This window comes from Mobula hypostoma, chromosome 3 (genome assembly GCF_963921235.1).
Source record: "Mobula hypostoma chromosome 3, sMobHyp1.1, whole genome shotgun sequence".
Taxonomy (NCBI): Eukaryota; Metazoa; Chordata; class Chondrichthyes; order Myliobatiformes; family Myliobatidae; genus Mobula; species Mobula hypostoma.
In genome coordinates this window covers 192,988,043-193,013,806 of record NC_086099.1, presented here as the reverse complement: position 1 = coordinate 193,013,806, position 25,764 = coordinate 192,988,043, and the positions used below count along the sequence as shown (strand labels likewise).

General features: G+C 38.7%; 1 protein-coding gene across 18 annotated transcripts in view; it reads right to left on the bottom strand.

Moving 5' to 3' along the window:
• svila (supervillin a) overlaps positions 1 to 25,764 on the bottom strand; it is a 268,368-nt gene that overhangs the window by 57,308 nt on the left and 185,296 nt on the right. For 14 of the 18 annotated variants that reach the window (XM_063044309.1, XM_063044320.1, XM_063044308.1 and 11 more), the window contains 6 exons: positions 24,019 to 24,253; positions 17,741 to 17,873; positions 14,337 to 14,384; positions 9,069 to 9,146; positions 8,175 to 8,243; positions 3,082 to 3,229 (listed from right to left, as the gene is read on the bottom strand). In XM_063044309.1, the coding sequence (XP_062900379.1) occupies positions 3,082 to 3,229; positions 8,175 to 8,243; positions 9,069 to 9,146; positions 14,337 to 14,384; positions 17,741 to 17,873; positions 24,019 to 24,253 (711 nt within the window). The remainder of the gene's footprint in view (positions 1 to 3,081; positions 3,230 to 8,174; positions 8,244 to 9,068; positions 9,147 to 14,336; positions 14,385 to 17,740; positions 17,874 to 24,018; positions 24,254 to 25,764) is intronic. The other 4 variants (XM_063044323.1, XM_063044326.1, XM_063044327.1 and 1 more) reach the window with 2 other exon arrangements.

Here is a 25,764-nt window from a genome sequence, read left to right as displayed (position 1 = left end):
AGGAAAATAAGTGGGGGAATGGGATTGATGAGGTTGCTTTGAAAGTTGGTATGGATGTGAACGGTCATATCATTATCTTATTATCAATATATAATAACTTTTTTGTACAAAGCAATAAAGGTAAAAGCTGCAGAATCACTTACTTACTCAGGTGACAGACACAGAGTCTATAGAAGTGAGGCAAAACTGCATCAACTTCATGGACCTATAAAGATTAGAGGATGAGGTGTTTGCTGTCTTGAGGCAAATTAGGGTGGATAAATCCCCAGGCCTGGCAAGGTGTTGCCTTCTTCGGAAATTGCTGGGGCCCCAGCAGAGATATTTAAATCATCCTTCGTGACAGGTGAAGTACTGGAGGATTGAAGGATAGCCAATGTTGTTTTGCTGTTTAAGAAAGGCTCTAAACATAGACTAGGAAATTATAGGCCGGTGAGCCTGACATCAGTAGTGGGAAAGTTAATGGAAGGGATTCTAAGGGACTGGATATTTGAGTATTTGGATAGACATGGACTAATTAATGATAGTCAGCATGTCTTTGTGCATGGTAGGTCATGTCTAACCAATCTTTTTTGAGGAAGTTACCAGGAAAGTTGATGAAGGCAGTAGATGCTGTCTGAATGGACTTTGGCAAGGCACTTGACAATCTCCTGCATGAGAGGCTAGTCAAAAAGGTTCTATTGCTCAGCATTCAAGATGAGGTAGTAAATTGGATTAGACATTGGTTTTGTGGGAGAAGCTAGAAAGTGGTAGTAGATGGTTGCCTCTCTGACTGGAGGCCTGTGTCTAGCGGTGTGCCACAGGGATTGGTGCTGAGTCCGATGTTGTTTGTCATCTATAATCTGAATGATAATATGGATCAAAAAATTTGCAGATGACACCAAGACTAGAAGCATCATAGACAGTGAAAAAGACTATCATGGCTTGCAGTGGGATCTGGACCAGCTGGAAAAATGGGTTCAAAAATGGCAGAGAAAAAAATTAATGCAGAAAAATGTGAGGTCTTAACTTGGTAGGACTTACACAGTGAGCAGTAGGGCACTGAGGAGTGTGGTAGAACAAAGAGACAGACAATAGACAATAGGTGCAGGAGTAGGCCATCCAGCCCTTCGAGCCAGCACCGCCATTCAATGTGATCATGGCTGATCATCCACAATCAGTATCCAGTTCCTGCCTTATCCCCATAACCTTTGATTCTGCCATCTTTAAGAGCTCTATCCATCTCTTTTTTGAAAGCATCCAGAGACTTGACCTCCACAGCCTTCTGGGGCAGAGCATTTCATATATCCACCACACTCTGGGTGAAAAAGTTTTCCCTCAACTCCGTTCTAAATGGCCTACCCCTTATTCTTAAACTGTGGCCTCTGGTTCTGGACTCACCCATCAGCGGGAACATGCTTCCTGCCTCTAGCCTGTCCAATCTCTTAATAATCTTATATGTTTCAATAAGATCCCCTCTCAGCCTTCTAAATTCCAGAGTATACAAGCCCAGTCGCTCCAATCTTTCAATATATGACAGTCCTGCCAACCCGGGAATTAACCTTGTGAACCTACGCTGCACTCCCTCAATAGCAAGAATGTCCTTCCTCAAATTTGGAGACCAAAACTGCACACAGTTCTTCAGGTGTGGGCTCACCAGGGCCCTGTCCAGCTGCAGAAGGACCTCTTTGCTCTCATACTCAATTCCCCTTGTTATGAAGGCCAGCATGCCATTAGCTTTCTTCACTGCCTGCTGTACTTGCATGCTTGCTTTCAGTGACTGATGTACAAGAACACCTAGATCTCGTTGTGCTTCCCCTTTTCCTAATTTGGCTCCATTTAGATAATAATCTGCCTTCCCGTTCTTACCACCAAAGTTGATAACCTCACATTTATCCACATTAAACTGCATCTGCCATGCATCTGCCCACTCACCCAGCCTGTCCAAATCACCCTGCATTCTCATAACATCCTCCTCACATTTCACACTGTCACCCAGCTTTGTGTCATCAGCAAATCTGCTAATGTTACTTTTAGTTCCCTCATCTAAATCATTAATATATATTGTAAACAGCTGTGGTCCCAGCACTGAACCTTGCGGTACCCCACTGGTCACCGCCTGCCATTCCAAAAGGGACCCATTAATCGCTACTATTTGTTTTCTATCAGCCAGCCAATTTTCAATCCATGTCAGTACTCTGCCCCCAATACTATGTGCCCTAATTTTGCCCACTAATCTCCTATGTGAGATTTGAGAATACAGGCCATAATTCAATGGAAGTGGTGACACAGGTAGATAGGGTCGTAGAGGAAGTTTTTGGCACAATGGCCTTCATAAAACAAAATACTGAGTACAGGAGATGGGATGTTATGTTGAACGTATAAAACATTGGTGAGGCCTAATTTAGAATATTGTGTGCAATTTTGGTCACCTACCTACAGGAAGGATTTAAATAAGATTGAAAGATTACAGAGAAAAACGTTGCTGGTTTTGGAGGACTAGAGTTACATGGAAAGATTGAATAGGTTAGGAATTTATTCCCTGGAATACAGAAGACTGAGAGACTTGATAGACATAAACAAAATTATGAGGGGCATAGATAGATACGGTTAACACAAGTAAGCTTTTCCCACTGAGGTTGGGTGGAAATACAACGAGAGGTCATGAATTAAGGGTGAAATGTGAAAAGTTAAGAGGACCATGAAGGGAAACTTCTCCACTCAGAGGGTCATGAGAGTGTGGAATGAGGTGCCAGTGCAAGTGATACAGAGGGTTATGGTCCTGGTGCAGGTCGATGGGAGTAAGCAGTTTAGATGGTTTGGCATGGACTAGATGGGCCGAAGGGCTTGTTTCTGTGCTGTACTTTCCTATGATTCCACGACTCTAAGAAATAATAATATGCAGTTAGAGGAGACTATCAACTTACAAATGCATTGGTGGAAAATCCTTCATCTACCTTTTGATTTTGTTTAACTGTAATGAAACAGGTGCAGCAAGCTACTGATTGCACAGCCAAATTTCCTTTATTACAACACAGTTCAGAAATACTTTATTAGCTGTGGGATGTCCTGAGGCTTTTTAAAACATGGCTGGAAGAAACTTACCTTTCTTTACCATCCTTCCAGCTACAGTAAATTGAGAGGAATCATTGCACGCTCCTCTACCCCGTGTCTTCCAGGCTTCTTCCCGTGCTGTTATAAGCTGCTTCCTTTCTTCAATTGTCATTTGTGCTTCCACTTCACCTGTCACTCTCTGGGTTAATCATAAAAGGCAGAATTAGAGCAAAGAACTGTATTTGGCTGCGGGTTGTTAACAAACCCAAGATTACAACTTGAAGATGGCAAATGTATTTACATATAATTGTTAATGTATTTGCCTACTTTATATAAATTAAACGTGGACTTTTACACTAATTGAAATATGAGCATTTCTGAAAATGAATTAAGTATATGCAACACTTCAATGCTTTCATGTGCAGTCACCGGCCACCCCATACCATTACATGTTCTCAAAAGTAAGCATTAGTTTGTTAAATAACACAACTTTTCTTGGAACATCAGTTGACTCAGCCAAGATTACAGAATGACTGAATAATCCTACTGAACTCTTTAGACATAAATTGTTCAGTATAAATTTTGACCAATGAATAAGTGGGTATTTCATGAAGTAATACAAATCAAGAAGCTTTTGAAATTTTTAATATCTGCATCACTACCCAAGTTGAAATAGTCCAAAACAGATCAGTTTTGAAAAAGAACAGTAATCAGTAACTGAATATCACTAATTTCAAGTGTACAGAGTGAAGGAAACAGCTCACTTGCGTTACAGCAGGAATGAGTCAGGTATCGGAAGAAATATATAAATGCTATTTGTACAAAATGCTTTATTAATAGAAAATTAATGCACACATTTCTGCTGCTGTGTTACACTAATAATACAGCACTGACTGTTATTATGTCTTAAAAGTAAGGGAAAGCAAGGGTCCACTTTAATAAGCACACCAATGCGTTGATGATGATGCAGCTAATATTTTAGTTGGATTACATAATGCATAAGTAATCCCTTTTGGGGACTGCAGTAGGCTTCTGCACCAAAAGCAAAACGAGGTTACCTTGCTCTATCGGTCTGAAAAAGCCAGAGTTATGTTTTCCATATTTTATTTACTTGTCTTTAAACATTTATTTTCATCTGCTTGACCCCTACTTGTCCTTCCTCGTCCGGATCTGTTACTGAGAGGAATTAGGTTTTTTAAGGCCACCATAATTACTCCCCTCTTTATTAATGGAAGTCCTTTTGTTTCTCAAATAACAAGTGACTCGACCCAAACATGTGGAGAGGCAAGTCCCCACTTATATTCTAACACAGAACTGCAACAGACCATCATAAATGTGGGACAGTGTCAAAGTGAACAGCTCGAATGCAACACTGCTGGACATTGCTTATTTGATTTGATCAATACATGTTCTTAACAAAAGTTCCATTTATTTTGGATTAAGGGAAATGAAACAATATGATTGGTAGAAATTACTTTTTAAGATTACAACTTTTTTTCCCAAATGTTATATTAAAACAAAATGTATTTGCAAATTCAATAAGCCAATTATGAGGCTCAGCAGCTAAATTTAGCAAGTTGAAGGTCATTAAACTTATTTAATAATCATTTTTATCTATTAAAGTATAAATCCACAATATCCTAATAAGGCAATGGGAATAAAATAAGGGACAGAAGTGAAAATAAATAAGAAAAGGCAAATCTCAGATTTGAAATGCATTGTACATTTAAAATCAATAGGGTTGTCTTATGATGAAGGAACGCTCATTATGGTCAGCAAATCTCACCATTTGTCAAAGCATTTAATCTCTGAAATTATCAGGCTTGGAAAATGCATTAACCCTTTGAGCATTGCACACACACCAAAATAGCTGCAAGGTAAATTCTCATTTAGGGCGAATTTCATCATTCTTCCCAAGAATGTGGTCAATTTTTTTTTGCCTGTTTCTCAAATTTACATTGGAAAAAGGGTAGGAGTGTTGTGGATAGCGTGGGATGATACAAATGTTGGGGGTGTTGTGGATAGTGTGGAGGGCTGTCGGAGGTTACAGCGTGACATCGAGAGGATGCAAAACTGGGCTGAGAAGTGGTAGATGAAGTTCAACCCAGATGAGTGTGAGGTGGTTCATTTTGGTAGGTCAAATATGATGGAAGAATATAGTATTAATGGTAAGACTCTTAGCAGTGTGGAGGATCAGAGGGATCTTGGGATCCAAGTCCATAGGACACTCAAAGCTGCTGCGCAGGTTGACTGTGTGGTTAAGAAGGCATACGATGCATTGGCCTTCATCAACCGTGGGATTGAGTTCAAGAGCTGAGAGGTAATGTTACAGCTATATAGGACCCTGGTCAGACCCCACTTGGTGTACTGTGCTTAGTTCTGGTCACCTCACTACAAGAAGGATGTGGAAATTATAGAAAGGGTGCAGAGGAGATCTACAAGGATGTTGCCTGGATTGGGGAGCATGCCTTATGAGAATAGGTTGAGCGAACTTGGCCTTTTTCCTTGGAGTGACAGAGGATGAGAGGTGACCTGATAGAGGTGTATAAGATGATGAGAGGCATTGATCGCGTGGATAGTCAGAGGCTTTTTCCCAGAGCTGAAATGGCTATCACAAGGGGGCACAGTTTTAAGGTGCTTGGAAGTAGGTACTGAGATGTCAGGGGTAAAAGATTTTTTTTCAAAAACGCAGAGAGTGGTGAGTGCGTGGAATGGGCTGCCAGCAGTGGTGGTGGAGGTGGATACGATAGGGTCTTTTAAGAGACTCCTGGATAGGTACATGAAGCTTAGAAAAATAGAGGGCTATGGGTAAGCTTAGGTAATTTCTAAAGTTAATACATGTTCAGCACAGCATTGTGGACCGAAGGGCCTGTATTTTGCTGTAGGTTGTCTATGTTTCTATGAGATTGGTTTGCCAAGGTTAATAAATCCACAAGTTTTCCACTTGGCTTTAATACCACACCAGAAATATATTTAATGGAGCATTAAATGCAATACATTCTCCAGCTGCTGTTAAGACAATATGCCTCCTTCTCAAAAGGTAATAAAAAGCAACATTTATCAGATCACTTTTAATTACTTGCTTTTCAGGAAACATACTTCTGGTATAAAACCACTACAAATTTCTAGTAGGAATTTCATCATCTTGACGATGGTAAAAATCTTTTTGGTTATTAAAATGCACGCAAAACAGTCTGGAAAGAGAACACAGCATTTGCTGAATCTCGGAGAGCTCTAGCACCAACTGCATTAAGGCTAATATAAAACTACACTGAAAAATACTTATTTATCTGAAACATTAACTTTGCTTAACTGCAGATGTTCGCTGGACTGCTGAGACCTCTGTACATAATGCCTAGTGCACGAATTCATTCCTTGTAGAGTTTATTGTTTGCATTATATGACTTGGTGGGAATAAAGCCCATTGCAATGTGCAATGTAACTGTTGCTATAAAACACAGCATCTTCTGCAACAGATTTGAACAGGATTTTTAAAAAATCCTTTTTTTTTTAAAAAAAACACGACTGCTGCTTCTACATCTGAAATGTTTCAGAAGTGCTAAATCATTAGCAATGGTAAACTGAAGCCTTCCCTGTAGAAATCATCAAACATAGTCCTCAGTGAAGTTAATTCCATAAATGGGCAGCAACTTGCTTAAAAAATTATAGTGACAATTTTCAGCTGTTGCTAAGAGGAACTTAAGGTTTGATGAGTTTGGGGGAGGGGAAGTACTTAAGCCAGTGTTTGACAACTAGCCTCCCAGCTGTTGTTCAGAGTCAAAGTACTCCTGTTGCAAAGAGGCTGTTCATATATGAAGACCAGGGCCATACTGGCCACAGGAACTCAACGGCCACTTTCACATGCAACTGGGTGAAGGTTGTACCATCTCCCCTTGGCCCAGCTATACGAGGCATTCAGCACCTTAAGTTGGCTGAGTGGGGGAGGGTTGCTGTGGGTAGTTGAGGTTAGTACTTGTGGGGTCCAGGGTGTTGGAGTGATTCGTTTCACTCAAAAAAGGTGCATCAATCTATTTAATTCAACTTCAGCCCCAGGTTGAAGTTGGCTCCTCACACCTCACCCCAACAAATCTGAACGATAGAGAAGCTAGGTGATTTCTGGCCTTTGAAAACTGGAAGGCATCAGATGACATCCCATGCTGTCTGCAACTTGCAGCCCGGGTTCAAATGAAGCCTCAGAAATGCTTATGCAATTGTCTGAATCACCAACAGCGTAATTATACCTATAGAAATATAATTCCCACCCTGTAGTGCAGCCCCAGATGTTTCTTCTCCAGTTTTGATGAAGAGTTTTCGCTCTGAAATGTCAACTGTTCCACAGATGTCAGATAGGCTGCTGAGTGTTTCCTGTATTTTCACTTTCATTTTAGATGAAGATTCAAGTTGTTGGTCATTATTAGAGTCGTATTAGATCTGAATGCCTTTCTCCTGCCTCTGCTTCAGAGAGTCACATAGGACAGAACATGCCCTTTGGATTACCAGGCACCCATTTTCATCAAGTCTGCCTCTGCAACCTGCACCTCCTCACTCCGCACCCCCTCACCCCACACACAATTCTTACGCTTCACATCTTAGGGACAATAAACAGAAGCCCATTAGCCTATCAACCAGCACATCTTCAGGATGTGCTAGAAAACAAAGCACTCCGGAAGAACCCATGCGGTTGTAGGGAAGATGTGAGAACTCTACGAAATTAAGTACTTTGAGGGCACCGAGGAATTAGACAACACTTGTATGGAGGACTGGTTTCACTTTTTCTCCCCCATTCATGCTGCATGTTTAAATCCTGTAAAACTTGGAATATTTGTAAGATATCTACAGTTGCATCTCACTGATTAAGGTTAGCTGTTGAGATTGGAAACATGAGCACTTCCAGAAATATGAGTGGAAATTTAGAACTGATTAGAAAGATTTAATAATAATTACAGGAATATACAAGTAAGATTTACTTACACTTAAATGACTTGCACATAAATATGGATTGTTTATAGTTTGGTGCAGAGATCTTACTGCAGTTTTCTGAGCGTTTAGTACTGGTTACTAGCAGTTTCATGCAAATCATTTTTTTCTTAATTCAATTAGAACATCTCTCAGAAAGAAGAATATCTAAGAGTCTATTCTTTCACCTTCCACCTCCAAGGATGGCGTTCATCAAATAGTTGAGGACTTGCTTCTCTGGGACTACCAGAAATGACCTTCAATGAAAACAGAAGGAAAGGAAAAGAGCAGAAGATAGTGCCACAAAACTCAATATGGCTTGCAGAAAGAAGAGAAAGCAAGAACCAACAAAAACACATTTTTAGCACTTAAATAATTTTGCCCACTTCCAAAAATATAAAAAAAAACATGTTCTAAATTTAGCTACATTAAAGGCGGCTTAAAATTTTGCCATTTTAATTAAATAACTGCTGGAAAGTTGATTTTTTAAATACATTGCATCTATGGCAAAGTATTGAGAACAACAACACATTAATATGAAATTTTATTTTGAGAGGAGCTTTTGGTTTCATGTGTTTTCAGTGACCTCGGGCACAATTCAGGATGCTGAAGGAAAGATAATCAGCTCATCTCACCATACAATGGTGGACTTAAATATACAGATCACTATACTGCAGCCATAAAACGCAAAACAAATGTACATTTCTATTCGAAAGCTAATGCTTAAATGTTTTTTCCCCCAAATAGCTTTATGGGTTCAATTTTACCTGGATGCAAATTTTGTGACACTTTTAAATCTAAAAATTATGTGGCGAGGGGATGATTTACAATAACTTAAGGCAGCTTTTCTGGTTTTACATAAAGCAGCAACAAATCATTTTATAAGCAATTACTGAACAGCTTTTATTCGAGAAATCTGGATATATAATCCAATTTGACAATTAGTCTAAAAGCCAAATAATATTTTGATTGCTGATTACAAGAAGCCTGCAAACAGCTGGTCAAAATGGATGTAGCAACAGTGAACTATTTGGTAGAGGAGTGCATCTTAACTCATGCAAAGGGTGAAACCCATTGCTCACCTGGTTACTATGCATAACGTACTGACATTTATGGGCAGCAGAAAGTGCAGGAGAATAAGTAGAAGAATAAACAGGTTCCTACAGATATGAGCAGGTGCAGAGTAAAAGAAATAAGAGAAAAGAAACTTAGTGGAGATAAAAACCCTAGAGGCACCAACAGTTAATATTGAATACACTTTCGAATGAGTACATTTCCTTCTAAAACATTTTCAGCGGAGTTGAATTCTTTGGTCATGCAAGACAGCAGCCACTCTTAATATTAGCTAAATATTTGAGTAAACAACTAAACCAGTCGTTGCAAGAAATAAACTGCTTGATAACGTGAAGTTCCATACTGCTTACTGCCAGATGAGAAGATTTTGTTTACTTTGTTACTGGCATTCTTCATACTGATGAATTTATCTGTGTCCTTTAAACAAAACCAGATTCCTCTTTTGCTGTAGCAAAGCACTTGGTAGATTAATGTGCCCACAGCACATCAAGAACAGTCAGCGAAAAACTTGAGAACACGATTTATATTTTATAAGCTTTATACTACAGCAAAATATTATTGGAGATAGACATGCTTTAAAACACACAGTAAAAAATAGTTTTAAACTGTTATCCAAGGATCTGAGCCTGATGTTTTCACCATAGTGCTTTAAATCAAACCGGTATCAACCAAGCTTTACCTGCACTTCAAAGAGAAGCAGATTAATGGGGAAAATGCACAGAAATCGTTAAACACAACCATACAATGCTGAGGAAATAAATGTGCCATTGTGAAGCAGCCCCGCTTGTTGGTTTAGGTGTCACTTTGTGACAACTTTATTTTCACAACTCTATTTTCAAGATCTGGACAAGCAAGAGGAGCTGATTAAATATTAATCATTCACAAAGGGACCAGATGAAAGGCTCATTGGCTGAAAAACCACCAAGCGTTAGCAAGTACTTTTGTATTTGTTTTCAAAATTGAAAGTACGCACAATGTGTGCAACTTGAAAATGTCAAAACAGCATGCCTTTTATGGTTTCCATTCCAACAACCTAGTCTTCTAAGGGAAAGGTCTGTAAAAATGTTAACATGCAGATTCCAAAGCATAGAGTTGAAAGAAAAGCACGGAAATTTAAACAGTCTGACGGCAAAGTGAACAAAGCATGCAAATACTACACAAGCTTAAAGCAAGGGCTTTCCTGCAGGTCTTTGCTAATCATTCAAGTTACAACCAAATTTACTTCTCACTGTCTAACTATGCGATGATTTTCGAATCACAGTTATCTCAAGCCTGAAAATAATGACTTAAAATAATTTGAGTTTAGATTGATGTAAATGTAGTCCATGATTCATACATTAAATCCTTTATTCCAACAAAACCTTTTGAAAATGATGAAACCTGTGAGGAAAAATTTCTAATACCCGATTGGTTGACTGAATTGCTTTGTTACCATGACTTAATGGTTATCTAGAGGGGGTGTGCAATTCTGAGTAAAGAAAACTATAACTCCTGAAGTTATTGAAACATTGGTGGAATTTTATGCCAAACCTCATATCATCTTTCTAATCTTCCCCATCTGACAGCTAGACAAATTGACAGGCAGGGAAGTCGATGACAGAAGGGTACATCTGAGACTTTTGTGGAAGACTGGGTTTTGGTTAGCAGAGTGTTTCTAAGCAAAAGGCAGGAAAGACAAGGGATAGGGTCTGTCCTGGCAATAAGTAAATGCCAAAATTGGCAGAAAGTTTGGCAGTGCTTTGCCTGATTTTGTAATGGAATAAGAGGCCACCAAAATCAAAATGCTATTATTTTGACTGCTAAAAGAGGAAAGTTCTGAATTTCCATTGGTTACACATTCTTAGTAAATGGGTAACTTTAGTAGCAGTGCATTTAGATTAACACTTGAACAGTGATAATTAATTTTATTCTATTTGGTAATTGGAAAATGAGGTGTCAATTTGTACATGCAGCTATTTCTAAATTCCAACCCCACATTTGACATGGACAGCAGCTGTTGGAAAATCCAATATGTTGATGATTTTTGTTCAATCATAACATTGATGAATCAATATAATTAGTGGTTGAACCTTCCGTAACAGGGCTCACAACTCATTTATCTTCCTTTGATAATTTCCTGTCGTCATTAAGACAGAAACTGTCCAGCTAAATCTAAATATCTATTTACCATGTAATTGGCAATCTTGTGCTCAACGTGACCAAACCAAATGAAGCGAACAATTCACACTCACAGCCAGTACAGATTGTAAAAATTGAGAGGGGATTCTATGAGTTTGGACATATGCATCACATTGATGAATTGACAACACATAATATTTGAAGTGATTTAGTAAACCAGCAACACGTTAAAAACCTTCAGAACTAATTTCCACCCTATATGAGAATCAGCTCGATCACTGCAGGAAAAATGTCCAGAATCTTTGAGACAGACCAACACAAACTTATCACAAAGAAAAGCAGAGAGAAAAAAAATTTACAGATGCTACCAGAGCGAGGAGAATCAGTGGGACAATCACTAAAATGAGCTGCGTAAAAAAAGAGTTGTTGAATTGCAACTCACACGTTTTTTAATCTCAGGAATGCTTCTAACAAAAGAAAACAAATTTCCTATTTCTTTCCACCATCTCTCATACCTCTGATACATGAATACAAACAATTACTAAAGCACTGAACTCAATTCAATCAAGATTTAAGTGAATACCTAAAACCAACATTATTTCAGTGTAATTTCAACATTGCTTCATTAAATAATTGGCTCCTCTCCCAGCCCTTGGTAAAAGTACAACTGAACAATTGATCAGATATTTATCAAGAGAGCCAAGCACTTCCAAATCCTGCATGGGTATAACTAATCGGTGATGCAGCAAAGAAACTAAAACCCTTTCAATTGTTCACATATCTGGGCTATTCCAAGACCATTTAATTCCACCACCATAGTGCCAAATAGTCTTGCCTGAACTAATCCAATGGTTGTGCTTCTCAGCAAGACAATCAACACTGCTTCTACTCTCCAAAATCTATTGACTTTTGACTTTAAAATAACAAAGTCAAAGTTGAGTTTATTGTCACATGGACATGTGCTGTACACAAATGCATTGAGAAACCTGCTTGCTGCAACATCACAGTCACATAGTCAAATTCTGCTGCTGCATCCTAACAACCACTGTGTCCCCTTCACCTTTGACCCAGGGCTTTGCTGCTTTTAAAGTTAAAAGATTAGCTTTATTTGTTACACGTACATTGAAACATACAGTGCAATGCATCGATGACAAATATCGTTTGCGTCAATGACAAATATAGTCCGGGTATGCGTTGGGGGCAGCCTGCAAGTATCGCCACCCTTCAGGCACCAACTACACATGGTGACAACTCACTACGCCCAAACTCTACGTCTTTGGACTGTGGGATGAAACTGGAGCACCTGGAGGAAAGGCAGGTGGTCACAGGGAGAATGTACAAACTCCTTACAGGCAGCAGTGGGGTCGGTGGTGTTGTTGTAAAGCATTATGTTCATCGCTGCACTACCCTGCTGTCCTTCCAGTTAATCAATACCTCATCCCTTTTTCCCTCCTGCACTTTCCCCCAGCTTTACATCCTAAAAGAATATCTATGGTTTTAGTCCCTTTCTGACTGATTTAATAATTTCATTGCTCTTGATAGCAGCTTCACTGCTAAAGCCATACGAGTTCTGGAATGTCTCCCCTAAACCACCATCCAATCTCAGCGGATCACCTAGGCCCTCCGTTTAATCTTTTGGTCAATGGTAACAATGTCAATGGTAACTATCTCATACAACTTGCAGGAGATAGCTTGGGAGATTTGTCGCTTTGAAGGTTCTATATCAATGCAAGCTGGGTTTGCTGATGTAATCCAAAGCCACTGCCACGCTAAGGGGACAGGTACGCTTTAAGCTCATCTATCAGTGTCAGACATGCAGGAGTGTTCATTCAATCCCCCCTCCCGTTACAATGCAATGTGTGCACAAGTTCTCTTTACCCCAGAGTGGCTGAATGTTAAAAGTTGGAAAGTTGTGGCTGGAACAGAGCCTATTAACGCCCAAATAGTATTTATATATTGAACAAAATATGCTATACTCAGGGGCATAATGTGTTATGCTATTCACATAAAGGAGTAACTTGTATCCTAATTCAACATCGATCAAGCAAACACTTCAGGAGCAGAGTTTGCAGTGAAATGTGGCAGAAGTGCTTCCAAATGCCAGGATTTGCCCACTGTAAATAGCAAGCAGTTCTGAAGCAGCCAGCCACGTTCTTCAGTCATTTTCTGGACATCCTATGGAGCTCAGCAAAAGAGAATGAACTTGCTGAAATTCCTTAGCAATTAGCTGGGAAATCTAGAGGCAACACACACAAAATGCTGGAGGAACTCAGCAGGTCTGGCAGCGTCTATAGAAAAGCATAAAGAGTCGATGTTTTGGGCCGTGACTCTTCATCAGGTGCGTGAAATCTATCAGTTCATTGAACATGTGCCAGTTCAGGCTTTGCGCAAGAAAAGTGAAACTGCTCATTTAAAATGGCGAGGAATCGCTGTCAAGACGACAAGGCACTCTAAATGTTCAACTGAGTTTATGTTAAGGTTTTAGTTAAAATATTTTATTATTGACTCATTTTAAAACATTTGCATTATATTGTTCAATTAATTGTGATAATGTTCTGAAGTTCCCAAGGTATTCAGAAAAGGTTTGACAGTCAGCTAAATTGAGAGCACGACTTGGCCAGCTTTCCTTTCAGTGATCAGTGCTTGATCTGTCCTAGGTCAAACTGGGCAAGATCCTGCCAACATATAAATGCCCATTTGCATCAGGATGGTACTTACCAGCAAGATGGTATTATGAGATCAGTAAATAGTAAGCTCATACCTGAAAGCACACGACTCACCACCAGCAGAAAGCTCAAGCCAGGTGGCCAAAATGCCTCAGTGGAGATTGAAAATAATAATGCTATCAGTTATACTAGGGTCCTTTGGCTATCTCTAATATCCCATATACTGTACAGGATGAGCTTAATTGTCTTTGAAAGCCTTTCAATCTAACATGGTGTTCATATATATTCATGGTGATTCTCTCTACCGAAAAGCAAAGCCTGAGAAACACTTAACTCGTGCAATTAGTAATTCTGCAATTATCAGCAGAAAAGCAGCCATTTACAAATAATGCAAGTGAAAGATAGCATTCTGCTCCTAAAAGCAGCCAGGAACACAAATAGGTGCAGAAGGTAAGCTCTTGATAAATCCCTAACACACTCCACTGGTCTTACCCAGAGCTGATTAGAAACACAGCTGTCATCAGTAAGGTCTGCTTGCTCCTGCAGATTGGGATAAAATGGAAAGATGGCAACATTTTTTGAGCAGGAAGTTTATTGCAAACTTGGTTTTAGAAATGAATCTCTCAGATCAATAAGCATAGATCTTTTTAGAATGAAAATGAATAACCAAAAGCAGAAACCTCTCGACTACAAGCGGTGATTGATAAGTTCGTGGCCTAAGGTAGAAGGAGTCAATTTTAGAAAACTTAGCACATTTATTTTTCCTACATTTACACACTTAGTCCAGAGGTCGTGGAGCATACGGATCCCTTCTTTGTAGAAGTCGGCGTCTTGGACCTCCAGAAAGTGGTCCACAGCAGGAGTGATAAGTTCGTGGCCTAAGGTAGATGGAGATGAGTTATTAACTTCAAACTTCCTGCATTTTCACTCAGAGTTGAACTGCACATGCATATAACAAGAGCTGTATAACTCATCTCCTTCTACTCAAGGCCACAAACTTATGAATCACCCCTGCTGTGGACCACCTGGAGGTCCAAGACGCTCTTGTTACATGCACATACAGTTCAACTCCGAGTGATAATGCAGAAAGTTTGAAGTTAATAACTCATCTCTTTCTACCTTAGGCCGAGAACTTATCAATCACCCCTGCTGTGGTCCACTTCTACAAAGAAGGGATCTGTATGCTCCATGACCGCTGGACTAAGTGTGTACATGTAGGAGGGGACTATGTGCTAGGTTTTCTAAAATTGACTCCTTCTACCTTAGGCTACGAACTTATCAGTCACCCCCCGTATTTATCTATCTCCAGAAGAAATAGGAGGAGTAAGTAAATCAATCCCTTGAGTCTGTTCCATCACATTCAATAAAATCATGGCTGATCCAACCTTGACCTTCACATCAATTCTCCAGTCTCCAACACCGTACCCCATATTTTAAATACCTGTCAATCTCTGCCTTGAATACACTCAATGACTTTGCTTCCCCAGTTCCATAGGAAAGAGAATTCAAAAATTTTCCTGCCCTCAGAGAAGAAGTTCTTCTTATTCTCGCAACACACATCAAAGTTGCTGGTGAACGCAGCAGGCCAAGCAGCATCTAGATGCTGCTTGGCCTGCTGCGTTCACCAGCAACTTTGATGTGTGTTGCTTGAATTTCCAGCATCTGCAGAATTCCTGTTGTTTGCATTCTTCTTATTCTCCCTTGTTTTAGATGCTCCCATTAGGAGAAATATTCCTTCAGCATCCACCTATAGATTCCCCTCAGAATCACCATAAGACTACCTCTCAGTCTATCCTTCATAAAGAAGAGCCCCAATCTGTTTTGCCTTTCTTCATACTTCAATCTTTTCAGCCCAGGAAGCGATCCAGTAAACCTTGTCTGCACCGTCTCCAATACACCTACATCCTTTCTTAACTATGAATGCATTGTAGGGTGCGGCCTCACCAATGCCCTGCAAATTTGCATCAAAACCTTTACATGTTTTATACACAACGAGCCTTGCAAATAAAAAGCCAAATTTTCATTGTCCTTCTCAATTACAAATTGTACTTGCAAGTAATAAGACTCCTGCGAGATAGATCTCAAAAGGCAAGACTCGGAACTTGAACGTTGAATCTTATAGCAAGTTCTCAGTAAATTTATGGAACTACTTTGTTGAGTAAAGTGCTCACCCTAACTTATTGATACGTCTCATTTCTACAGCTTTGGTTGCTTGGTACTGCTAGGTATCTCAGTTTGTGACTCACTAACTGACAATATTAAAGCTATTTAACATAACTTCTGATAAATACATCCATCCTCTCTCCTTTCTTTAGCCTGCAATCATTTGAAAGAGGGTGTACAAGTAATCAGCTACTTAATGTATTAAAACAGTTCCTTTAAGTGCCCTGGCATTACTTCCTGGAGCCGTTTCACACTGTATTTCTCTCCTTTCCACTTTTGCCAGGCAAAACCTGTAAACCCCCACCTCAAAACCAGGAACTTAGAAAGAACGTTAACAGTGTGATTCAGAAATAAAAGTAGGTTAACTGATTCGACCAAGTGCCATGGTGAACTGACTAAAACTATAGATGTTGACTTTCATTCGCTGACCTAATCATAACTATTCAAACTCTTTTTCTGCCTTTGGAATTTTACTGCTCCCCGTTTTTCTAGCATGACCTACTCAAGTACTATTGTGTAAAAAAAAAACGGATTAGTTGTACTAGATGGAACTGTAGAGATGTACAGCACAAAAACAGACCCTATGGTTCTCAACATCCATGCTGAATTTGTAGCTCATCCACACTAATCCCATTAGCCTACATTAGGACTGCCTTGCCTATTAACGTGTCTGCCTAAATGCCTAATCTGATTCCATCAAATGCCAGATCTGATTTCCCCTCTGGCAGCAAATTTAAGATATCAAACACATTCCTATCAATGTTATTATTCTACATAATAACAATGACTCCAGTAACCACCCCTGTAGTACTAATCTTCAAGCCAACTTTGGACCCAGTTGGACAGCTTACCTTGGATGCCACATGGACCAACCTACCAAGTGGGACCTTGTCACATGCCTTACTAAAGTCTATGCAGGCCATATCATTAATTATTCATTATCTCCTCAAAAATTTCAATTAAGTTAGTAAGACAGGATCTTTGTCTTCACAAAGCCTTGCAGATCATCCTTAAGCAATCTCTGCCTTCCCAAATGAATATAAATTCTATCAGTTAGAATCTTCTCTAATATAAAACTGATGTACGAAAGTTGCTAAGGTAATATGACAGATTGTTGACAATTATATTGTCACCGCAATACAGAAGGCATTTTGCTCTAATGGAAGTTACACTGTATATTTCACTATATAATTTAATACAACCCCAAAGTAAACAGATTTCTCCATATCAATTCCCAGGAGAAGACTAGCTAACTGTTATGGTGCTGTCAGTTAAACTCATTTAAGCAAACAGAATCTCATGCAATCGTTATTTGGATTCAAAAAAAATGTGGCTGACATATGCAAAATCAATTTAAGTTAAATATTCATCTGAACAGCCCTAACATTTCAGATTTTCCCACACAAATAATAAACATGCAAGGAGGTATTTACCATCAGAAAACACTCTTTTAGAAATCAAGTCTTACATTTCTCTTCATTAAATGGCTTAAACATTTTATAATTGAAACTAACTACTCAAATAACTATTTATTTAATTCATTAATTCAGCATTTTACATTCTTTCTGTTGTAAGGGTTATAGTTATGCTTTTCAAATACTGATCAGTCTGAAGGTCATTTAATGTGGATTACTGCGCTCTCTCACAAAATAATAGGCACAAAGTATTTTAAGATTTTGCTGCTCAAGACATTGTCAATTATTCATACATGTGCCATTTGCAAAAGGAGCTACCTTTTTGATATAAGTTTGCTCTGTTTCCTGATACTGAGAATAGCGGCTGATCATGGTCATTTTGCTACTGTCTTTCTTCTTGTTAATTCTGCTCCTCCAGTCCTCTTCTCCACTTTTCTTCAGCAAAGCCATCCTGGAGAAAAATTGCATCGTCAAGTTTAAGCAGCAGCAGGTAAAAGAAAAAGAAAGATTACAATACATGGAAGAGGTAATAAAGGACTCGATAACTCAAAATATTTTAATACACAAGTTATAAAGTCGGTTCCTTTTTCTGTTTTATGTTGTAGTTGTGGAAATTGGTTAATATCTAAAGTATCAAATGAAATTAATATACTAGACAGATGAAGGGTCTCGACCCAAATGTTGACTAGTCATTGCCCTACAGATATTCTGCTTGACATGAACAGCACTTGTACATTCCTACAGTTTTAGAGCCCTCCAGCAGCACTGACATAGCCAGGGATATCTTAGCACAGCATGCAGAGACTACAGGTTATGAACCCTTGTGAGATACCGGTGTAGCTTTGAAAAGTATTAAATTTTCCAGTGTTTTTTCAGACTGATGGAAGAACTAGACAGAATGGAAAAGAAGAGACTATGAATATAAAAGATCAGGAGGGCAGTTGAGAGAAATAACAGAAACTCAGTATCAGTTACCAGTTTGGATGTATAGATACTCTTCGGGCTTGTCAACAGACTGCAAAGTGTTAATGGTACGGCGGTGGTGGGGGGGAAGAAGATGGTACAATTAAACAGTGTAATATCGTGTGACTTTAATCTCCATAAGATGTCAGCAAACCAAGTTTGCAGTAATGGCATGGGGAACAAATTCACAGAGAGATGGAGAGTATAATTGATGATTTTCCAGATCATTATGTCGAAGTACTAAGGACCAGGTTATTTTTGATCTAGCTTTTTGCAATGAGAAAGGATTAATTAATAATCCTATAGTTAGAGTTATATTTCTACTAGGAAGTAAGAACATGGCAGATAAGTTTAAACAATAGTTTACATTTATCATCTCAGAAGACATAAAACCCTCTATACAGTACTGAAGAACACCTGCTTCAGAGAAAGTGAGGAATTTTTGAAGCTGCCAAACAGATTACTTTATCTAAATCAGAGCACTGAGAGTGGACTGAGGATTGATTAAGAAACAGGTTAAAAGGTTATGACCAGTGGGATGCTGCTGGAATCTCATCTGTTTGTGATCTATATCTAACATAATACATTCAATATCCCTGTAGTAGCAAAAAAAAAAACCCTGTGTGGGTATGTGGGTGGTTGGATGCTGAGAGGCTTCAGAGTGATTAATATGAAGACATGGCAAAAAGATTGTAGAAAAGTGTGAAATTATCCACTTCTGTAGAAAAATAAAATGAATGAATATGCAGTCATCAAACAAATTAATATATTCAGTATTTAGATCATTAGAGTTTCACCAAGGGTCCTGAACAAATCACTACAGAGCTTTACAAACATAAATGTTGTTTCTCTAGAAAATGTGTCTTCTGTGAGGTTAACAGAAGACAAAATAATGGTAGGGCATTGTGTTTCTCAAGAATTTAATGTAAGAACTTTATCATATATTTGGACTTAAGCTACAAGTCATCTCTTGCTGTTGGATATAGCAATTAAGACAGAATTTTCAGCTATCCATACATTGTTCTGTACCAGATTGTAACAAGCTTCCTGCTTACATGCTGTTGAGTGCTTTCATTGGAAAAGGTTTTTCAAAAAATTTTTTGAACTTAAAATTGCAAATCTGATCAACTACTTCAATACCAAATCCACATGAAACTCCCACAAAGAAAACTCAGTACGGCCAAATTTCATGTGGGAAATGATATCCTCAATCCGATCTATAAAATTTTCACAGCTGAGAAAGAAAAGAACAAGGATTCCATTAATTTGAAATGTAAGCCTTATCAGGTCTGTAAAGTGTTCTGATTTTGAGGGGCTAACTAGCTCAAGTATTTCAACCTGGTAGTATCCAACCTGCTGACATGAATATCGATTTCTCCTTCCGGAAATAAAATTCCCTCCACTCCCCTCTTTTTCTATTCCCCACTCTGGCCTCTTACCTCTTCTCTCCTGCCTATCACCTCTCCCTGGGTTCCCTTCTCCTGTGCTCCACTCTCCTCTCCTATCAGATTCCTTCCTCTCCAGCCCTTTACCCTTCCTACCCACATGTCTTCACCTATCATCTTCTAACTATCCTCCTTCCCTTCCTCTCACACCTTCCCCATGCCTTTCCAGTACAGAAGAGGAGTCTTGGCCCGAAACGTCGACTGTTTATTCATTTCCATGGATGCTACCTGACCTGCTGAGTTCTTCCAGCGTTTTGTGTGTCAACAAGTAGTTCAAGAGGCAATTTAGAAACCAATAAGCCATGTACTATATTTCTAGAGCAGAGAACTGTACGCATTTTCTTGAACTTTAACCTACACTGTTCAACTTGAGTATAATTAGTGCACAACATGCACAAAATGCGAGGTGATAATTGGGCAGCAAAGTGAATGGAACATCTTGGAATTCTTGCCTAGGTTAGGGATAACTATCTAAAATTCAAAATGTTTTAATCCCCCAATAATTTACTGCATGCAGGAATAATTTAATTATTTCTGAGTGTTGAATCAGCATTGCATTAGCAATTAACATGTTGTTTGAAGGATACTTATCCTGTTAAATTATGAGCCCCAAGTTTAAGCAGTGCATCTTAGTAGGTAATTACTGCACAAAAACTGCAAGCAAAACAACATGACGACTGAGAGAGAGATGCCCTATTTGAAAATTGAAAGGCAGAGTGGCTAAATCAACCAAGTTTAGAAAAGTTCTGTCCCATCTCCTCAGCCTCTGAATACACAGGACAGTGTATCATGACTGGCCGCTATTTTTATTGGAAGATTTCATTCTATTATTTGAAATGTCATAGGACTTTTTAGCAGGTAGTGCCATCAGACAGTAGCCACCTGCTGTTCTTTCATGCTTCTTTCCATCGTTCATTTGTATTTTCTGAGTGTGAATGCCAAAGTGTTATCTTGTGATGATAGGTCTAGGGGGTGGGGCGGAGTGGAGAATTAACTCTACAGCTGAGACCAACTCAGAGAACAACTGGCCTTGGTTATGCACACTTTCAAACTATGGTTCACTGCACACTGTTCAGATCAAGGGTATTCCACTAGCACCAAATTCCTCTCAAACCTCAGCTATTTGCTGTAGGGAGAGACAACATCAAATGTAATGCACATCTATTTCATTGAGCTTTAAAAAATTGTAGATGCATTTTTTTGGAACTACAGATTCTGATTTGACTTCACTAAAGCAAATATGGTCTTTTCTCAGAGATTAGTTAAATTTGACTCGTATTTGCCTCTCAAAGTCCAGTCCTACGCCCCTGTCATGAGAGGTGGAAACGGGCAAGGCTGGCCAAAAGGGCTCTGGTGTAGCTGTGCAAGCCAATCCCCGGTACAGAGGATGCCACAGACTGCAGAAGCGTTGATGAATTCCAATCATACAATCAACTTCAGAGGATGATGGAGACGGGCAGTCATCAACGGCCTATGCTCCACTCGGCGCCAAGGGCCTAAGTGAGTAAGATGCCTATTCAATTACAAACTCAATAACATATCCCTTGGTCAGAGGAAGAAAACTGTTCAAACAGAGGAATGTGGTAGGAACTGGCCAAATTACTGGATTAGCATCCAGAGATAAATGTTCAAGTCCCACTGGGTCAGTTTGGGAATTTAAATCCAACTAATCAAACTGGAGAAAAAGCTGATCTTAGTAAGAGTAACCATGGGGGGTGGGGTTCATTAACTGCCTCCAGCAAATCTGTCACCTTTACCTGGTCTGGATGAAATACAATTCCAGACCCATCCATGTGGCTGTCTCTTGACTGCCTTCTCAGTTCAGGGGCAACTTTGCCAGTGATGTCCGCATCCCCCAGACAAATAAAAAGAATAATAGATTGCCGACTTTTAATAGCTGATTAAAACTACGAAAGGTGGAAGAGGAGGCTTTTTTTGTGATCATGCTATATTCTCTGGGACATCCTGCTTTGAAGTCCAGTGAGTACAGAAGTAAATATATGGATTCCTCAGCTTTCAATATAGCGTGGTTTAACTGAAACAAATGGTTCAGTATTAATATATCAAAGTACTAAACAATCTGAAAAAAGGAACTTAAATGGTATCTGTGGAAGGAAAGAAAAATAATTAACGTTTTAACTCAATCGACTTTCTTTAGAAGTGGAAGAGTTAGGGAAAAGACAAGAATTAAAATGTAGAGAAAGAAAATATAATAGGAAATTTAAAAATTAAATTAAGAAATGAAATAATGATTTGGAAACCAAAAGAAAAAATTTGCAGTAAGGTAGGGGAGATTATATGGTGGAAGGGGTGGAATGGTATAAGCAAAAGGGGCAAGAACGTGGTACATCTAGAGCAGATGTGAATGGAAACAGAATCATTATCTGAAATTTCTGAATGAATTATTCATTTCACGAGATTGCAAGAGATGAGGTGCTGTACCTCACTGAACTTCACTGGGGAAGTGTAGGAAGCTTTTGCCAGAGCGGAAGCTCAGAATCACTGTGGTGGGTTGAGTGGAAGTGTTTCACAAAGCAGTTTCCCAGTGTAGGTGAGATTACATCATGAAAAGCAAGGGCATTGCGCTAAGTAAAAAGTAGTAAGGTAAATCATTCTTTTATTTTAAAAGAGGATTTGAGTTGGCGGAAAGAGAGGAGGGAAAAGGCCAAACACTAAATGTTTTATATGACATGTATTACCAGTTATCAGAAAATCGATCTGTATTTTAAATTAATATGAAGTTAATACTAAGAAATGTACCACAATTTATTGTGCAGTACCTGGGCGATGAAGAATGTTTACAGACAGATAAATTTAAGACCCTATTATGGATGTGAGAAATCAATTACCAAATATAGTGAACAGACCCAGCAAGCAATCATGCATACTGTACTGCTGGAGGAGTGCCAAGATTTCACAAATGACTTGCATTAAAAAAATGGTGTCTGCTTACATTAATTCAAAAGCAAGCTTAGAAAGGTCACATCTAAGATAAATATTTACTGATCTAATTCAAGCTTTTTTGATACTGCACTCTACTGCTTCTCAAACAAAAAACAAAAATGAAAGCAGTAACATCTGGAAAATAGACACACTCCAAACAGACTATTAGCTGACTGGAAATTAGAGTAATTTAAACTTTTGCAGAAATACACAATCTGTCTGGCCATGTTTGCAAAGAAATCGGGGGAGATAGGAAAGACAAATCTAATGATGGGTAATAAAGAAAAATAGGGAAGAGAATTAGCATACAAGCCAAACACTGCAAAGGAATATGAAGATTTCTTCTATGTACAGTATTTACTGAATTTTAAACTAGTGAACTTTAAACAGTGATTTATTAAAGTAAATTTGGTATCATACAAAGGAGTCAGTGTACGCACATACACGGAAGTACACATGAAAAGTGAGAAAATAACATGAAAATTGAGATGAAATGAAGAGTTTCACTTAGTAAGCAAGCTGCAAATCAATGGGAAAAATGACAACTAACAATTAAAATAGAAAAAAATACCGGCAAAACACACAGGATTTGTCAGCACTACTGATACACAGATTCATATCAGTGGCTTAGATGTTTTGACAAAACAGCCTCCAACTTTCAAGGACATGTACTATATTTGAAAACTTGAAACCAAATGGCTTTAGTTGCCTTGTATGCAGCACTAAATGGGAGACTAATTAAAGGTTTTAACTATGATTCTTAACCTTTGCTTTGTTTCGCTTACAGAGGAACTTAAGCATCAAAGCACAGATGCTGAATACCGTGATATTGTTACCATTTATAAAGTATACTTTACATTTATACTCTCAAGAAAAATCTTTTGCTGGTACTCCTCAATACTAGAATTTCAGGAAAAAAATAGAACTAAAGATGTGCCACTAGCTTTTCCACTGAAAATAAAATATTGAGGTGAATCATAATTTATTTATGCAGTGTTTTAAAACACAATCAGCTTCAATTGCATATTCGTCTAATAGCTACTTGTATGCAACATCTTTGTCAGCCACAATGTCAACAATTTAGAATGAAGAATAAATTATGCATATCCATGCAACAAGGTACTATGTTGAAACATTTACTAGCATATTCATTTTTTATATTTATTTTTCCATCAGAGTATGACTTAGCTACACAACATCACTATTTTATCTTCTATGGCATTTAAGTTGCAAATGAATTGTTACCTTTCTTTTATGGACATTGCTTTTCCAGTAGTGAGATCTGAGATCTCCTCACTTTTGTCAACGCGGCTGGCTTCAGCAGAAATTGGTTCTGACTGATCATAAGGCACTTTACTTTCTGTTTGCGTGGCTGGCTGCAGATATGAACTATGTCTGGACGATGTTACAGCAGAAACTTGTAATGCAGTTAACGTTGTAGCAGATCCTGTTTTCATTTCAGAAGCATGTTCCACACACTCTACTCAACAAGAGGGAAGCATTAGAGTGATCATAAACAATAATGTAACGTTCTTGAAATATTTACGATTGACGTTAAAAGAAAGTCTGCTTTTGCAATTTTCATCTCAAACTTGCAACAAATATTCTGAAAAATTGCAAAATCAGTAGAAGTGGTCATACTCAGCTTTGCACTCTCTCTCACTTCAGTCACGATATGAAATCAGGAACTGATAAAAGCAAAATGAGCCAAAGCAAATGCTAGGCCGTTACTTAAAGAACTTTTGTATACTGTCTATTAATTAAGAGAGGCCACAGTAGACAGTTTGCCATTAATGTGCAGCAACTTAGTCTCTTCTGTGAATATTGTCCAGTGAGCTGTGAGTGGTACATAAGACAATAGTCCCCCCACAGTACACTGAACATCCACTGGCATGTTTGACCCAGAACTTCAATGTTACAATGAATGAATTTCCGTTGAACCTTTGCAGGATTAGTATGATTTAATAGAGAGTTTTTGTTCTGGAAGACAGCAATTGAGACTCATCACCATCCAGTGGCCCTTTCAAGCACTTGCACATAACATAGCAAAGTTGGCTGCAGAATAAACCTCCTTTTACATCTACAATGTACCCCAGCAGTGAGCAGAACCAATGCATGGAACTAACATTTCCCCATTTACAGCACTATTCGTTGGAATTTTAAAATTCGCATTTTACACTTCTGGTGGGAGGAAATTCATTGCAAAGTGGAGCCACCACTATGACAGATGTTAGTCAGGAAAATCTCTTCCTTCTTGGAAGTCTCTATGCTCAATGGCTGTTACAATTATAATTACTGTTGTTCATGGACAATGAATGGGCTGGTGTACTTCTGCAGGAGGTGGTACTACTAGTTGAGTGAGCCTCCAAAAAGGGACCGAGCTACTTGATATTTATGTAGCAGGTATAGACCATCAATATTTGTGCTGATATCAACACATCTATGCATCAGCCAGCTGTTGTAGGAATGGGATATTTTGGTGCAAAATGGGGAGTACGACTTCCAGCAATAAGCTCCATCTGTTGTGCCAGCACTCTATTCAGTCAGCCCGAAAAATGACAAAGCTATAATTAGACTACCAACAATACAGATCAAATCATTACTCAATGTATTGAGTTACTGCAGGTAAAATAACAGATTGCAGTTTAAAGTGTTGCAGTTATAGAAAAAGTGCAGTGCAGGCTGTTAATAGAAAGCATACATTTCGTGAAGACTAGAATATAGAAGCAAGGTTGTAATGTTGAGGTTTTATACGACATTATCAGACCGCTCTTTGAGTATCGTAAGTAGTTTTGGGCCCCGTATCTTAAAAAAAGATACACAGACATTGGAGAGGGTCCAGAGGAGAATCACGAGAATGATCCTGGGAATGAAAGGGTTAACATACAGTATGAGGAGCATTTGATGGTTCTGGGCCTGTACTCACTGCAGTTCAGAAAAATATGGGTGGGGGGGGGGTCTCATTGAAAGCTATCGAATACTGAAAGGCCT